A 17386-nucleotide genomic window follows, 5' to 3' on the forward strand; every position below is an offset into this window, starting at 1 on the left:
TACATGATTTAGGATCCTGGAAACTGGAAGAAAATTAAAGCTGTAACTTACTAATTTAAAGCAATGGAAGTAATACTTTCTGATGTCCTGACTTATTTCAGATTATAGCTATAAATTCTGTAATAAATCATAGTGGCCATAGTACAATTTTGGTTATTTTGTCTTGTTTCTGGGCTGAAAAATATGAATATCATCTTAAAGGAGACCATCAGACACGAGGAGAAGCAATGAAGAAGCTGTATGCAATATGTCAAAAAATCATAGCAACCCCTCAGAATAAAAAAAAGGAAAGCATGAGGTAGCGCTAATGTGTTGATGTTTTTTAAAATGCTTTTAAAAATGCAAATACAACAAATCACTGAGGATACGAAGCAGATGTAAAATGACAGCAAAAATGCTAACGAGATACCCTAATATTGAGGGCATTTTTAAGCCTTGGGAATGAAATAGCAAATGTTAAACACATAGACATTGTGAAGACATTACAAGTAAGAGAATAGGAAAAAAAATACTGAAAAATACATTCACAGTAGATGAAATTACAGAAACTGAAGTGGCTGAAGGTGAAGCACTGAGAATGACACTGTACTCATGCTGCTTCACCCCACTGAATGGCAAGTTACTAAAAGTGTGACGTAAAAGAACTTTTGGTGCGATTTAGCATGATTTAAATATCACTGTATCTGCTAAACATTGCGAGTTGCTTGTACTCCAAGAAACAACTCCTCACAAGGATAAGAAAAGTAAGTGTCTGAAAGAAGGATTACTCTTGATAATTATGACTCGATCACCTCTGTGATGAAATGACATCTTGGCAGATAAAAGGAGAACAGTGGGTATTGCCCACTTAAACTTCAGGAGGACTTTTGGCACCACATCCCATTAGAACCTCTTGGAGAAGCAGCTGAAATATGGGCTGGGTGGGCCAACAGCGAGGTGGACTGAAAATGTGCTGAACAGCCAGGCCCAGAGGGAGGTGATCAGTGGTACAGTCTCACTGGAGGCCAGTAACAAGCAGAATACCCTGGGGGTCAATAACGAGTCCCATTTAACGTCTTTATTAATGATGTACGTGATGCAGCAGCATGTTTGCAGATGACCCCAAACTGCCCAATGCACCAGAGGGCTGAGGTGCCACCAGAGGGACCCCAGCAGGCTGGAGACATGGGCTGAGAGGGACCTCATGCAGGTCAGCAAGGGGAAGGGCAGAGTCCTGCACCTGGGGGGAGGAACAGCCCCAGTACCGGGTTGGGAATGGTCAACTGGAAAGCAGCTCTGCAGAAAGGGCCTGGGGTCCTGGTGGGCAGCGAGCTGAACACAAGCCAGCATCGGGCTTTTGTGGCAGGGAACGGTCTCTTCCTCCATGGAGATACTCTAAAGCCTCCTAGACATGGTCCTCAACCATTCTGTGATTACAAAGTCCCTTTGACTTTTTAAGTCCCAGAAGACCCAAAGACTTAGAAAGTCCCAAAGACTAAGGTGAGAAAGGGAAAGAAAAAATTCACATCTAAAGTGTTTTCTAAATTAGTGAGAGAAAGAGCATACCTGACACATGAGAAAGGAATAGAGCAAATCTACTTAAGTCAGAAGTAAACATATTAAGGTCTCAAAAGGCTTTATTGATGCAAATGATGTCTTAAAAGTAGTACATACTGTTACAGGTTCAGAAGTTTGGGAGTTTTAGCTGAGAGAAAAAAAAAAGGTATTAATACTTGGAGACTCATAACCATTACTACTGTATTTATTTTGCTCTTTGTAGTCTTACTAGTAAGTTATGTTTTATCTATCTTACAATGCATCCTTTTCTATCTTACTGTTAGTAACACTCACTATTTCATAAAATTCTATTGATGTTCTGTGGAAGATAGCAATGAGAATACTTCCCTATTTGATAGATGGGTAACTGAGATAAAAATAAAGAACCAGCAATTTGCCCAGAAAGATCGATGGTGGACTTGACATTGGTGTCCACCCGCGCAAGCTGTGGGCCATTAGCTAACCAGTGGCCCATGATTCCTCTCTTGGTGCTCATGTACAGGGTGGCAGCTTGAGTAGTATCATTCTGTGACCCATTCCCTGGTAACAGACAGTTTGAAAATCACTTTCCTGAAGCAAAACTGTTTTGTCTGTGTTTTTTTTTTCAGGAGATCTAATGTTAATTTATGTATATGTATATTCAAAATACAATGTCACAAGCTCTACCAGTTTGATTTTCTTGGAAGTGTACTTGTAAATTTCTAGTAATGATGAAAAATGCTTCCTCTAGGTGACTCTGAAAGAAACAGAAAACTGGTACAAACAAAACAGGCAAAAACTATGTGAACTGAGTGTAATCTTTGCATACAAGCAAAGACTGTGTACTATGTTCTATGTATTTTCCCTAATAATCAGGTTTATATATGAGGAATAAACCTAAAAAGAGCTCATTACTTAGGTTTTTCTAAGTAACTTGTTTAAATACTAGGTCTGACTCAGATAAGGAGGTGTTCTCGATATTAATTAACTCCATGAATTTTCTTTCAGATATAACTTTTACTTATTTTTACTGTTCTTTACTTACTACTTTTTCCACTACTCATGTGCATCTGTCACAAAATTTAGACTAAATGAAGTAAAATGACCAAAAAAACCACACCTCATAATTAAAGTATGATTGGAACTTCAGCTATAAATTCTTGAAGTTTCGTGGTGATACATTTTACTTGAATATAAGCAATAATAATTTGATTTTGTTTTACAGACCTCTTACTTTCACTGAACAGTATAACATGCTAACATCAAACTGTATACCATGGTGCATATTACACATGCATATCTTCAGCTGGAAATGGTGATTTCAGATGTTTTTAAGTGGTACATCTTCTCTAGCTGCAAGAATAATTGCACAGAGCATCATGCTAGAGATACATAAATGTTCTTATTGGTAGAAATCTTGTGTGAGTCAGCTACAGTTTAAATGTTTGGATCTATTTTAATAACTACCCTGAAACAAATGCTCTGTCTACATAACACAAAATGCAGTGCAATAGCAATATGGATCAAATGATCCATAGTAGTTTTAGACATAAAAACTTTAACATATATATATATGGATCAAGACTTCTACTTCAGACTAAATTCACTTTGGGCCTCTGTGCTGGATGTCGCCACCATTCATAGTGTTTGAAGCTGTCATTGGTTCAGACCCTTTTTTCTGCTTTAGATGTGGAGACAAATTTGGTGCACACCTTCTTCCTTGGACATCTTCCAAAAATGATGTAGTTTCCGTGCATCAAAATCTCTCTTCAAAACCAATGTGCATTAAATGCTCAGGGGATTCGCTTCAAAACTGTGCTACAGCTCCAGTCCAAAGCACGAAAGCTAATGTAGTTATCATGGAATATTAGCTGTTTAAGCTGGAAACAAACACTGTAAATTTAGTTTTAAAATACTTTGCCCATGAATTGTAGGTAGCGTTACAGATTAAATTTTTATTGTTCTAACTCTTTTTTTTTCCTCCTAAAAATTCTGTGAACTTCATGGATAGTTGTGGTGGGTTGACCTTGGCTGGCTGCTGGACGCCCACCCAGCTGCCCTCTCACCCCGCTGCTCAGCAGGACAGGGGGAGGAAGTAAGATGACAAAGCCTGTGGGTCAATTAAAGGACAGGGAGATCACCTACCAAATACCATCACAGCCAAAACATACGTGACTTGGGGAACTTTAATTCAATTTATTAACAAATAAATTAGGTTTGGATGGTGACAGACAAAGACAAAAACTAGCACGCCTTCCCCCCTGACCTTCCCTTCTCCCAGGGCTCAACTTCACCCCTTCCTTCCTGACTCCTCTACCTCTCCTCACCCCACAGGCACCACAGGGGGATGGGGCGTGGGGGCTGTGCTCAGTTCATCCCAGCCACTCTGCCACTCCTTCCTCCTGATGCTTTTCCCCTGCTCCTGTGTGGGGCCTCCCACAGGCTGCAGTCCTTCAGGAGATGCCCAGCTGCTCCGCCACGGTCTCTCCACGGGCCACAGGGGAACTTCTGCTGTGGCACCTGGAGCACCTCCTGCCCTCCTTGTTCAGGGCTGGTTCTCTCACACTTGCTCCATGCTCCTCTCCCCCACAAGCACCATTTTCTTCCTCTCTTAAACCCGTTTCCCCAAGGCATCTGGGCTGTGGGGCCTGGCCATGCCCTGCGGTGAGGCCGCTGGAGCCGTCAGGAACTGGCTGTGTCGGCATGGGGCAGCCCTGGCCTCACCCCAATCAGCAGCCCCGCAGCCCCCTGCCAGCACCAGGGCACCACAATCAAGGCATTGATCAGGCACAACAGCCTCACCTGTGCTCATTTCATCACTGAACTGGTGATGGTGACATACTTGCTCTTACTGGCCTGTGAAGGCGACACGGTGACGTACTTGCTTTTACTGGCCAGTTCAGCTGTGGTAGAAAAGACCTAATAATCCATTTCATGTTGTTCTTCACAGTTTCAATGCTCTTAAGTATTTTCAAATTTGTAAAAATGTTGTGGTTTCTGTCTTGTTCTAACCTAGAGACCTGGCTGCAAGGAACTGCTTGGTAGGTGAAAGCAACATACTGAAAATAAGCGATTTTGGAATGTCTCGTCAAGAAGATGATGGAGTGTATTCATCATCAGGCTTAAAGCAGATTCCTATCAAGTGGACTGCCCCAGAAGCCCTCAACTATGGTAAGGATGAATGTGTACCTTCTTGCAAAAACACCTATAGCATGAGAAGATAGGATGAGAAGGGCTCAAGGCTCAAGACAAGGACAGGGAGACGGCTCCCCAGTTGCCATCATGGGCCAAACAGACTCAAGGAATGGAGACTAATATAATTTATTGCCTATCCCTAGCAGATTAGAGCAGTGAGAAACTAAAAGCAAACTAAAAGAGGCCACCCCTGCAGCCCCCTGCTACCAAAGCCTTGCCACATAAACCCAATACAAATGCTCTGTTCAAATAAAAATGTTTCAAATATGCTAATGTGTAATGAGGCTAAATATTTTAACCTCATTTGTATATAAAATACTGTTCCACACTCCAAAAGAAGAAGGTAGCAACATCAGAATTGTTATTATGTAGCAATAAAATAATGCTCTGGTTTTGTTGCCAACTGATCCTAGTGGATGGCCTAGTTTGTCATCTAAATCATTAGCAAAATGAGTGGCAGGTTCTGCATATTTATGGCAGTGGTTGCTCTAGCATTTCTTTGAAAATGGTAGAAAATATTAGTATTCCATGTTAGATAAGTCATTGCATTTGAGAGGAATAAAGTCACTGCTTTATATATTTTTTTCAACTGCAGCTTTTCTTTACCTCCACTTTTATAAATTGCTATGCTGTTATCATGGACGAAAATGCCATTATTTCTGCTTAAGGGAAGTGGTCCTTACTATGTGGGTAGTTTTTCCAAAACAAAAATAGAAACTGCTGTATTTAGCTTTTTAGCTTGCAGGTGGAACTAGAAAAAATTAGATTTTCTAGGTGTGCTGTGAAGAATCAGCATATTAAATGAATGATGTCGTACTCTGAATGCATTTCTCCCAACCAGATCTTTACTTGATTTCTTAGAAGAAAAAATGTTTTAAATACTTTATTTGAAACATCTGTAAATATTCCTATGATCTCTTAAAGCTTCTGTTTAAACTCATGGATTGGAAATCATAACTTTATGGCTCACAACTGAGAGCAAAATGCTTCACTTCATTAACAGTTTTGCAGGAGTTAATGCCATTACATAGTAAGCTGATCTTCCTTTTGTAAGGCTAAAAATAAATGTAGTTACACTAAGAGAGCTTATAGTATCAATTATTCTCAGAGGTGCTAATGTTACTAGTGTTTACTGTGTAATACACTTTCTCTTCTGTGTGTTTTTTTTCTACTACAACTGGTGTTTTGAAAGTTGAAATAATTTTCATTATTTCAGACGTGCATACAGTTTATTTGATATATATGATAGAAACATAGTGTTTATAGGCATATGCAGTCCAGTGAACTACACAAAGCAGGAAACTGTCTTACATGACAACACGTTAATTTTGAGGGTATTTTTATGCAGATTACTGGGCACAAAACTGCAGCTGATTAAAATCAAGTTGGTGTTTCCTAAAATGTATCTGTATCCAACCAGTTTTAAGTGATTTTCTGTAGCATTTTGAAAAAAAGTTATCTCGAACATTTCTGAATGTGTTCAGCAGTCTCATATTTAACTTTCAAAATGTGGTAGTAGGTTTCTGGGTGTTTTTGAAGGATCTTCTTTTCTTCTCACTAGAAAGATGCAAGTAGAAGTATTTGTTTTGCATTTTACAATCCTAATAATGTGGTCCTAAGTACTGCATTCATTTGTGTAGGTAACACTGAAGGTATTTAAGGATACCAGACTGAAACCGAACTAAATCTTCAATATTTCAAAACTACTTGGCAGCCACTCTTTGTGCTAGTTCATAGTGGCAAAATTTAAAGGTTGGAAGATGAGGGATTGGGTAATTTGCCCATCACATGAATGATACAGTGTTTAAGAAAATAAGAAAAATTTAGGTTTTTAATCACCTTTGAATTCACACTACACAACAAATTAATAGTAGTTCAAAAAAAGGAAACAAACAAACAAACAACAACAACAACAACAAACAAGCAAAACAAAAGGAAAAAAAAAAAAAGAATTTGTGAATTCTGGAAATTGGATTAGGAGAAGTGGAGTGGTTAGAGAGTTGTGCCTGAAAACATAATGCTTCTGAAGTTTGTGGAAGACTGAACCTCAGCTTCAGTGGGTACTGTTCAGTGCCATTCCTTAACATTATTTTTGCTTGGAGCTACATGATTCCCATCACTTTCAGCAAGTAGAAAAACTGCTTTAAAAGCTCTTAATAAAGATAAGATATATATGTCAAGTGTAGGATATTTTTGCTTATGGTTCTCTCAGAATTCAAATACACATTTAGTAGTTATGTTTTTTGAGTACAACTTCATGTTGTTTGTTATGTTAATAAATCACTGCTTTTTTTTTTTTCTATGAATGAATAAGCTTTTTTTTTCCTTTTTCTCTTTTTTTCCCCCAGATAATAGCGTAGCTGGAAGGCTAATTAACAGTGAAAAACATGTATTTTCTTTTTTTTATTTATTTATTTTAGTTTTTAAAAAGCTAATCACCTATCTTGTATTTACTGAATGATTTCAATGAAAAGTGTTAAATTACTGGATGCCAAACTCTGAAGAGAGTTGATATGTAGACAAGAAAACTAATCTTGCAGCAAAGAGCTTAGTGAATGTCCATAATTACCATCTACTAGGCACGCTAGCAAATGTAGCACAGCTGGAAGTGATACTTAGTTTACAGTAAACTGAACTTTCTGATGTCAGAACAGTTGTCGTACCAAGAACTGTCACTACAATTTACATGTGTTTTCCTTTTTTCTAGTGAGAAGTGGCTTAGTTTGGTTTGTTTAGTGGTTGGACATGAACAAACAATACATTCTCAAGCATGCATATAATTTTAAGAACAAAGACATACACAATATAACAGTATGCAACAGAAATACACGCATCAAAGCTGATGAAAGAAATATGGTAAATGGATTTTTAAGTTAACATTTTCATAAGTCCTGCTGCTGCAAAGGTCTTGCAGCCTTCACTTTGTGATGCAGTACCTTTCTTAATGTGAATCCAACAGGGACAACAGTAGTATTTTCTCCAAGATCTCACCTTCCATAACATAAAGCTTTTGTTACACAAAGAGGTTTGGAATTCAGTTATCTATTTTTTTTTCTGTCTCTGAAGCATAGTTGAAAACAGTAGAACCAGCAGGCCTGATGTTTTTTTTTTTCTTTTCCTTTAACTGATTGGGAGCATCAGTTCTTCAGGGTTCAAATTAAACAACAGTTGAAGAAACTATACATTAATTTTCAGAAAGTATTTTCTCCATTAAGAATCCGATGTTCTCTGGGCAATTTTGGGGATATCAGCTGTGGTTGGAATATGCCATTCTATATTAGGGAAGTGGGAAAGGTAATTTCTAAGAAGTATCTTCAGAGTTGAAGTGAAGGGGTGTGATCTTTTTGATCTTTTTTTTTGTGTGTGTGTGTGTGTGTGTGTGTGTTAAAAGAAGAACAAAATTAGTTTTGGACAGTAAGAGGTAAAGAATTCTTAACTTGTAAGGAAATAACTGACATGGTAAGGTCTTCTCAGCCATATGCTGTATGTAACAAGTCCGTCAAACTTCTTAAAACTTCAAGTCAGCTTATATTATTCCTAGGTATTGACCTTAAGATAACTTGTTTACCATTGTAAATGCTGGAAACTATGATATTTGCAGAATGTTTATTTAGTAGCTGCAACTTTGTTCTGCTTAAAGCTTGCCAATATAAAACTTGACAAAAAATATGTGGCTGTAATCATCTGAAGCATGAATTTCTCTAAAGGATAAGCTGTGTGTTTTCTCCTTTTCTCAGGGAGATATACGTCTGAGAGTGATGTATGGAGCTTTGGAATACTCCTCTGGGAGACCTTCAGTTTAGGAGTATGCCCATACCCTGGAATGACCAATCAACAAGCACGAGAACAAGTTGAGAAAGGTAGGGAATGAATAAAATGCTGTATAATCCAGAAGGACGTAGTACATACCATATAAAAATAGCAAAGAAATAGCATATCAGTTGCTCAGCAATTTTATCAACAATATTATGAGATAATTTAATTGCTAAATCTGGCATTCTGTGAAGAGCAGTCTGATTTATAGATTTCTTGAAAAAAGGAGTATATTGACCAGTGACTTAAAGGAGGAAAGACTTACATCATGTTATCTGTATATAGAACATATATAACTAAAAGGTGAGATGGAGAAGTGGATTTACTGCTGTGCAAAGCAGAGGCTTGACCAGAATGAATTATTTAAGATTATGCTAATGCAGGTATAAATATTCTAAACTGCTGGAAGAAAAAGTCTGTATCATTCCATCTTCTCTATTAAAGCATTACAGACAAAATTCTAGCAATTACAGTGGAAAATGGTAAGCTGCTTGAGCAGTGAGAGCCGTATTTCTCTCCTAGAAAATAATCAAAGGGCTTTTATTTAAAGTAGCAAATAACTGTGAGCAGGGTTTCAGGACTTTGATTGATTGTCATCATTTTTATTGACATTTCAGAACTGTGCTTCCTCTATATGTGTAAACAGGTTCTAAGCAAGTAAAACTGCTAAATGATTTTAAAAGTCTTTTTATTATTATTATTATTATTATTATTATAATCACTGTAGGTGACCGCTAAAGCTTGTCCTTAAAAGGCCAAAGAAAAAAATCTAGTCGTTTCCAGAGCAGAAGCATATTTGTGAAAGCAAGTTTTATTACCTAGTTACTGAGATTCTGTTTGAATCCACTGAGAATAATCTCTCAAAATTGGTACAATTCAGAAATTAAGAAGTATTTTATGCCTATTCAGTTTTTTATACTGAATAAGTCCTTTTGAAAATGAAAAGCATTCCTTTTAGCCTATTTTTTTTTGTCATTTATTGTATCTGCCTATTTTCTTGTTTTTCACAAAATTATAGCTTTTCTGTTTGAATAGTCAGAGAAAAAAATGCTCTAGCTTTTCTTCCTGATCTTGTCTGTCTCAATTACTCAATCAGTAAGAATCATCAGTAAATTTAGTCACCTTAATGCTTGTGTTGAACCGGGATAATTTCAATCCTAAATGACCATACAGAATCACTTCATTTTAAGAACAAAAAGTAGTTGTTGCCGTCACTGTTTTGAACAATTAGTTTCTATAGGCAACTTTGTGAAGAAGAGAATTTTTAGTGAGTTTCATATTATCTGTAAGTATCCTAAAGCCTGGCTGTTCTCCTTTGAAGTTGCATGCATTAATCCAGCACCTTGAGCAGAAGCATACGATATAAAAAAAAAAAAAGAAAAATAGTTCTTAGATTTACCTCTTGTCTGAGTCTACTGTCATTTATATTCTGATTTAGAAAGAGAGATACGGAGAATTGTGCAGTAAGCCTGGAGTCACAGAGCTGCATTAGCTGTAGGGTCCTTTGTACCAGCTCACTGTGCTGTCCACTGCCTGGTCTGGCTGCTCAGCACATTTTCAGTCCACCTCACTGTTGGCCCACCCAGTCCATATTTCAGCTGCTTCTCCATGAGGTTTGAATTGGATGCTGTACCAAAAGCCCTACCGAGGGTTAGGTGGGCAATACCCACACTTCTCCCTTTATCTACCCATATGGTGATTTCATCAGAAAAACCATCAAATTGGGTGACTGCTCCTAATGACTTCCTTATCCCTCTTGTGCCTGGAAATGGTTTCTAGGATTAGCTGCGCCATCACCTCCTCCCATCTGAATAGCTATCAATGATTTTTCCAGTGGGTTGGAGCATTGGGTGACATGACAGGATTAAAACTTATGAGGGGTAACTGCTTCTTAAGAAACAGGAAAAAAATTATATGCAGGTTGCTGCCCTCAGCAATGAGAGGCATACTGGCAATTCATCCTATACAGATTAAATGTCATTGGTACCCAAGTTTACATCAGTTTGATACTTAGCCATCCAAATGGGTTATGTATTGAAGACTTTGTTCGTATTACAAGTCCTGTAAAATTTACCTTCAATAGCTGTTTTAATTCAATGGTCTTGAACTTACCTCGTTTCTTTTTAGATTCATCAATATGTATCAGTTTTCAATACTAAATACTTTCTTTTCTTGTGTACCAGGTTACCGAATGTCAGCTCCGCAAAAATGTCCAGAAGAAATATATAAAATAATGCAGAGGTGCTGGGACTACAAACCAGAAAACCGTCCAAAATTCAGTGAGATTCAGAAAGAGCTATCTTCAATCAAAAAGAAAGTGACATAGTGATATACTGGTGCCAAACTCAATGTGTGGGACTTTATTTTCCAGTATTTTCTCCCCTCAAACACTATGCGTTTATACAACATTATTTGCAATATTCTTCTAGGATTACTTTGAAATTAACTGTTTTTTTAATATACATGCGTGCCATCTTGAACGATGTCTACACCTGCATTAAGGACATATACTGCCAAATGCTATATATCCAGTCACAGTAATATTGTCATTTAGGTTACATGTAAATAGGAAAGCACATACTATAGATTTAAGGGACTGTGGCTTTTATGTGTTTTACAGCAAGTAACTGCTAGTGACATTTTTCACAGTTTTTCTACTTAACGCTGTGTTCTCACTCTGCTATCCCTGTCCCAGATGTCAACACCAGCGGCACTCTAACATGGTGACTGTGTCATGCATGTTGGCCTTAAAACTGAAGACAGTTTTGACAAGTATTTCAACTAGAAACTTTTATATTTTTTAAATTCTTTCTGCAACTGATATTTTTAAATGACAGTTTGTTTCAACAGTAAAGGTCAGTTAGGTTCTGGATGTAAGCCTGCTTACTAAACAGTGAAATCCAGAATTTTCTTTTGTAGAAAATTGTTACATGTCCATTTTCTAACATGCTATAATACGTATTTCTGACTTTTGATGTGATTTGCTTCTACTTCCTATGAAGTCATCAAAATTCAGTAATATGTCTCTTTCACAATTGCCTATGTTTATTTAAGAAACGACAACAACAAAAAAATCAAGTCTTTACTACACGAAAGACTTAAGAAATTTATTAAGTTAAGAAATACTGCAAATCACCTGTCTTCCAAAGAATATGTAAAAACAGTAGGCCAGCAGAAAGAAGTTTGCTAATGATAGCAGCATGTATTAGGTGACCAGTAATAAATAGCATTGTTCTTAGAGAAGTTAAAGAATGTGAATTGCTAGATTTGCTTTTGATCCTGATTTTTTTCATTAAATTGGTGATAATTCTCAGTATGCAGCTAGAGCTTAAGGCTTTGCTAAGCAAAAGTACATTCCATGCATGGTGTACAAAGGAAAACACTATGTCTGTATAGCATTAGGAGTCATTCATGAAATCAAAAGAAGGAAGTATATTTTAAGCCTCTGGCAGGCTGAACAAAGAAGAGAAGTACTAACCTTCAAGAGATTTCAAAAGATGGGGATAGGCAACTTGTAAATGCCACCAGGAATTAAAAAATATATTTAAAAAATGTTTAAAAAAATAAAAAAATAATAAAAAAATAATAAAAAAAAATGGTTCCTCATTATAAGACAGTAGATGGGGGAAAGAGGAAAGGTACAGTTTATTGCTCTGGCTTTGTGTCCTTTTTCTAGCTTGGATTATTTTCTAGGGCCCTGTGTAGAAATAGGAACAAGTTACAGAACCCTGGTCTGAGTTCCAGATTTAAGGTGCTTAAAATTTCTTTATGAATTACCTAAAACATCCAGATCAAGAGATGTCCATTACTGCTAGTGCAAGTAAGAAACAGAGACTGAAAATAACACAGCATCTGGAATGTTTATTACCCCTATACTTGACTGTTACCATGGGATTGAGATGTAGTGAAGTCTGGCTACATTACATTTTTATTTCTATTAAGTTGACTTTTCTATGGTCCACAGCATTTTTGCTCTTTAAAGTGTATTTGTGGTAGTACCGAGTGATAATTTTTAAGGGCTTTGCGTGACCAAAATACGTGTAGTCTGGAAGAGTTTGTTACATTGGAGTTAGTGTCCAAATAAAACAAAGAATGAGCATGCTGTAGCACCTCACCTGCATTTGAGGTGGAGCTGTCAGCAACCAAATATAAGGAATGGGGAATGCTTGGATTTCTGAAGGGATTTTTTTCTTGGAGCTAAGAAAGCAAATATATACCCCTGAAGGAAAACTTGATGGCCTCAGTGTAAACCTCCTTGCCAGTGTACTGGACATATTTTTTAATACTACATTTCCAAGTAGCCCAAAGATATTTTCAAGAGCAGTGGGAAGCATTCTTGTTAGTTTGTGTGCTTTTAAGTATTACATAAAGTTTGTGCCTTAATTTGCTAGTATGCTAATGCAAATGTAAGTGCACTAAGATTTAAGAACTGCACCACAAAAGTACAGAAAAATCCCTGTCCCAACCCCATGATTAATTCAACTGCAGGACATTATGTATGCATCACTAAAGTCTGCAAGTAAGGATAATGGTGTCTTCTCTGTCAACATTCATTGCTTCTCTGGAGAGTTGATATTCTTCTTCTATGAAGAGAATTATTTCTTCACTATATAACCTTGCCAGGAAAAAAAAAAAGAAGTATTTTTTAAGTAAAATACTTTTTTGTTTGTCTTAAATTAACTGGTGACCGTCCTAACTATCACATGCAGATAAGGTATACATTCATATTTTATTCTGAAAGGGTTAACATTAGTAATTCATATCACACTGCCATTTAAATTTAAAGTCTTTAAAACAGGGGGTTATATAGCAGCAAGAAGATGTATTATTACTGCTGAAGTAAGCATCAGTTCAGTTAAAAAATAGTCACTTTTTGGGAGAATACCAGAAAGAGTTTATAGGTATAAAATAAATTTAAACACATTATGTGTTCTGGTTTTTGTTTTGTGTTTGTTTTGTTTTGTTTTGTTTTTTACCTTGTAATTAATTTAGCAGTGTTTGTGGCAGAATTTGTTCCTCACATCTCACTTATAATTTTTGCCATTATACACTTTAGGAAATGAAATCCATAACTGTGGAAAATTTTTTAAGTTTCTGCAAACTTCTTGCAGGGCAATTTCCAAACTTTAATATTTAAGACAGACATGGTATTTAGGAACCACAGCTGCCATATATGCTTGCTGTGAACTTTTGATGACCGAAGTCTTGCATTATTCAGAGTTTTCCAAGGTACTGATCATTTGGTTTGTGCGCTTGGTTTGCTCTAGAGAGTGTACAAAAAATGGGTTAGTCTCTTTTGGAAGTATGGTATTTCAAGTAGGTTCTTACACCTGCACTCAACCAGGCAGAGTCCAAGGGAGCTCTGAATGGTGTGTGCTGCTTAAGGGGAGGGACTCCAAATACTGCTAAGGGTCTGCTATAGGAGATGGAACTCAACAGGTTATCTGTTATTTTCATCTTTTTTTTTTTTTTTTTCCTGAGGAATTGCATTCATTGTGTTTTTTTGTTGTCGTTTTTTTTTTTTTTTTTTTTTTTTTTGTTTTGTTTTGTTTTTTATTGTTCTGAAGACATGCTTACTTTCAGTAGTTTTCATCAGAAATTGAGCCCAGATGTAAGCTTCAGAGTTCAGTCATCAGTGAAACCATGAGGATTCCTAAGCATTTCAGTTCTATGGGAAGTAAAATATTGAAAAGTATCATGTCTGAAAACAAACTTTACTCCAGCAGAGGTATGATCTTTCAAAATCAGCACTCCACCAAGACATTCTCCTTGAAATTTACAGCTTCTTTAGTTTCTAATGAAAGCAATGAAGTAATTTTGCATTTAACGTCTAAAGTTATGCTGCATTTTTTCTTCTCAACTGCAGCAAAGATCTACCATCTTATTGAGTTACTTAATATTTTAAGGTTGTTTTTGGAAAGCATATCACCATAAGGCTATCAGTAAGAAGTGCAGTTTGTAAAGTAAGTCTCATCCTATTTATGTGAGTGAAATAGAAGACTAGTTAAGGAAATAATAGGTTGTTTTTTAATTCATGTTTTTAATCACCTGCTGTACTTACATCCTAGGAGCACATCAGTAAAGATTCCTATGAAGTTATATATTTGTTATCTGTTACATCTATTTTAACCATTTTGTTATTTTGTTATGCCTTTTGCACCCATTGCAAAGATACTAACAACAACAAAAAGCATACCAAAACAACAACAAGACTAAAAAAAAAAAAAACAAAAAACACCACTTCTGATGTTACACAGAGTAACCAAAGCTCAGAAACATTTGAAAATGCCTCCTTCCTCCCCAGCTTTTCCCAGATGTGTGGCTGCATGGATAGTAACAACAGTGATTAACTGGTAGGCTGGTTTCCATTATTCTTACTGTCATGTCCTCTAAATGGCAGTGCTGCTGATGCACTTTCAACTGTGAGCTATTTGAAGAGACGAGTTAGTGTGTGAATAGTCATCACATTTGATATTTGAGAGCAGTAGTTCTGAAAATGGCTGGTTGTCACAAGTAGTGATAACTCATTTTAAAGGTGGAATAAAAAGAAAGAGGCTAATTGGGAACATCCACTTTTTGTAACAGCTGTCCTGTTTGTAGGTGACAGAAATGTTTGGTATGCCTGCGCTCTTGTATTTGTAACATTTTTATGACTAAGCATAAAGCAGTTTACTATTAAAATAAGAGTTCACCAATTATTTTCTTTTTCCTAAAGCAAAAAGGGACGTGTCGTATTTGTTGGAGGCATTCTTGCTAGGCAGGTTAGAATAATGTGGAGGGAAGAATGCAGGGAGAAATACCTCTTCTATCAAACAAGATACTTTTTGTCTTCTCAGAATTATCAGGAATAAAAAAATAAATAAATACATAAATAAATAATAATTAGTAATTAGAAAGTCCAAGGGATGTCCAGTATTCCTGAAGTTCCAAACAACCTAGTAAATCTGAAATGTCAGCTCAATTAAAAGAGTTCTCTTCTATTTTCCTTCTCCAGAAATTACTACAAAAAAATTGAGTTCTTGAACATTCAGCAGTAACTGTAAGGAAAAATGCATCAGCCTCAAAACCTATCCACTTTACATTGAAATAACATCAGTAAGGAATATTATTTATAGTCTTATACTATAATTCTCCCAGGATAGTGTTCCCTCCTCAAAGGCTACAAAATAAAATAAAAATAAATAAATAATAAAAAACTTAAAAATCAGAAAGTTTCCAGTTGAAAACACAAGAAACCAGGGTCAAATTCTGAATGCTCATTCTAGTACTGCCACTGAAAAAGATGATGCATCTGTGATTTCTAGCTCTGTCCATTTTTCAGCCTTGTATATTTGTAGATTATTAACACCCAACTTCACTAGCAGACCCAGAAAGTAAAGACTGCTTCAGTGAAAAGCACAGCAAGTTAAGCTTAGCAGTTCCCACATTTTCCCCACTATTACCCATACTTACAAAAAAAAAAAAAAAGGAGGGGGGGGAGATAAACAGGGCTCGCAAATACAGTTGACTGAGGTCCCAGAGTAAAAACACAGAGGTGCCATTACATCCTTTTTTCTTCTGTCATCATATTTACAAAGTTCAATGCTTTGTAAATAGAATTTGCAATAATTGGCTTTGTGTTTAGACATAAAGATGAACTGTGAACCAATGTAGTATCATAGGACTCACACTGCTGCTACCTGCAGGAAGGCTTGGAAAAAGTGTTCCTATCTTGCAACTGTTTGGAATTGCCATCTAGTTCAGAACTACAGAAGTTTGTACTACGTAATCAAGTACGTAACTGAAGTTTTGTAGTGCATAATCAAGATCAAGTATAAAGCCAATGTTTTGTTAGTAGGGTAGGAGAGACACCACATGCTTCTCCATGCTTCCCTTCATAAATTTAAGGCAATTCTGCTTTTTATAAGAAAACAAGCAAACAAACAAAAAATAAACAGATTGGTCATAGATTCCTTCTAGATTACAGATGTTGAAAATATTGGAAACAATTTTTCACCATTTAAAAAAAAAAATATATATATATATACACATTATTATTTTCATATATAGTCAGCTCATTCTTTCCCAATATACGAAGAATTCTGTAATTATTAAATCTAGTAAGAATATGAAACACTTTTCTTACTGGTATGTAAACTAGCTCACTCCGATCCTGTGCTTCAATTATTAAAGAATCTTTCTGCCCTTCACAAAGGGGTACAAGAGGTTAATAATTCTGTCTGAGCTCTGCTGTAATAATCTGGCCCTTTGCAACTCCAAACTGTTTCTTAATTCTGATGATGCCATGTAGCACACATGGTGCCTTTGCACTTACTACAAGAATGTTACTGTTGTAACAGAAAAGTTCAAATATATCCCTGTTTTTGCTTGACTCAAAAATATTATATTGATGTTGTACCTTGATTCCCGTGGCAACGTGTTGATATAAAAATTGAAGTAACTGTGAAGGTGAAGCACATTGTTCAAATCATGTTTCTAATCAAGTTACAGACCCTGGATGTATCATGAATTGTACATATCATAAAAGACATCAAAAAAGCAACATTTCTGACTGCCTGGTTTGTGACACAGAGCATCCTGCTCTTATTGGGAAAAATACGAGCCTGGTTGTGCTCCTGGAAAAAAGATTGATTTGGCTGTCAGACTAGATTCAAAACACTATCTTTGAAATTAGTAACAATGATTTAATTCCAACTAAGCCTCACCACAAACAAGCCTTTTAGTTACAAGAAATTTCCAGAGTGTTAATTTTCATTATTGTTATCCATTTTGGTATTAGAAACTTGACTTCTGTCTGTAACATTTACTTGTACCAGTAATTATACCCCACTACCAACAAAAGCTAAGGCTTGCAACTTCAGAA

At 36.3% G+C, this 17386-nt stretch overlaps 1 protein-coding gene across 3 annotated transcripts in view; it reads left to right on the plus strand.

Moving 5' to 3' along the window:
* The window catches only part of FER (FER tyrosine kinase), a 184529-nt gene extending 171371 nt beyond the window's left edge, over positions 1-13158 (plus strand). For all 3 annotated transcript variants that reach the window (XM_032205776.1, XM_032205778.1, XM_032205777.1), the window contains 3 exons: positions 4532-4686; positions 8448-8570; positions 10707-13158. In XM_032205776.1, the coding sequence (XP_032061667.1) occupies positions 4532-4686; positions 8448-8570; positions 10707-10849 (421 nt within the window). In that variant the 3' untranslated portion in view covers positions 10850-13158. The remainder of the gene's footprint in view (positions 1-4531; positions 4687-8447; positions 8571-10706) is intronic.
* Positions 13159-17386: the final 4228 nt, after the last annotated feature.

Source organism: Aythya fuligula, chromosome Z, assembly GCF_009819795.1.
Source record: "Aythya fuligula isolate bAytFul2 chromosome Z, bAytFul2.pri, whole genome shotgun sequence".
Lineage (NCBI taxonomy): Eukaryota > Metazoa > Chordata > Aves > Anseriformes > Anatidae > Aythya > Aythya fuligula.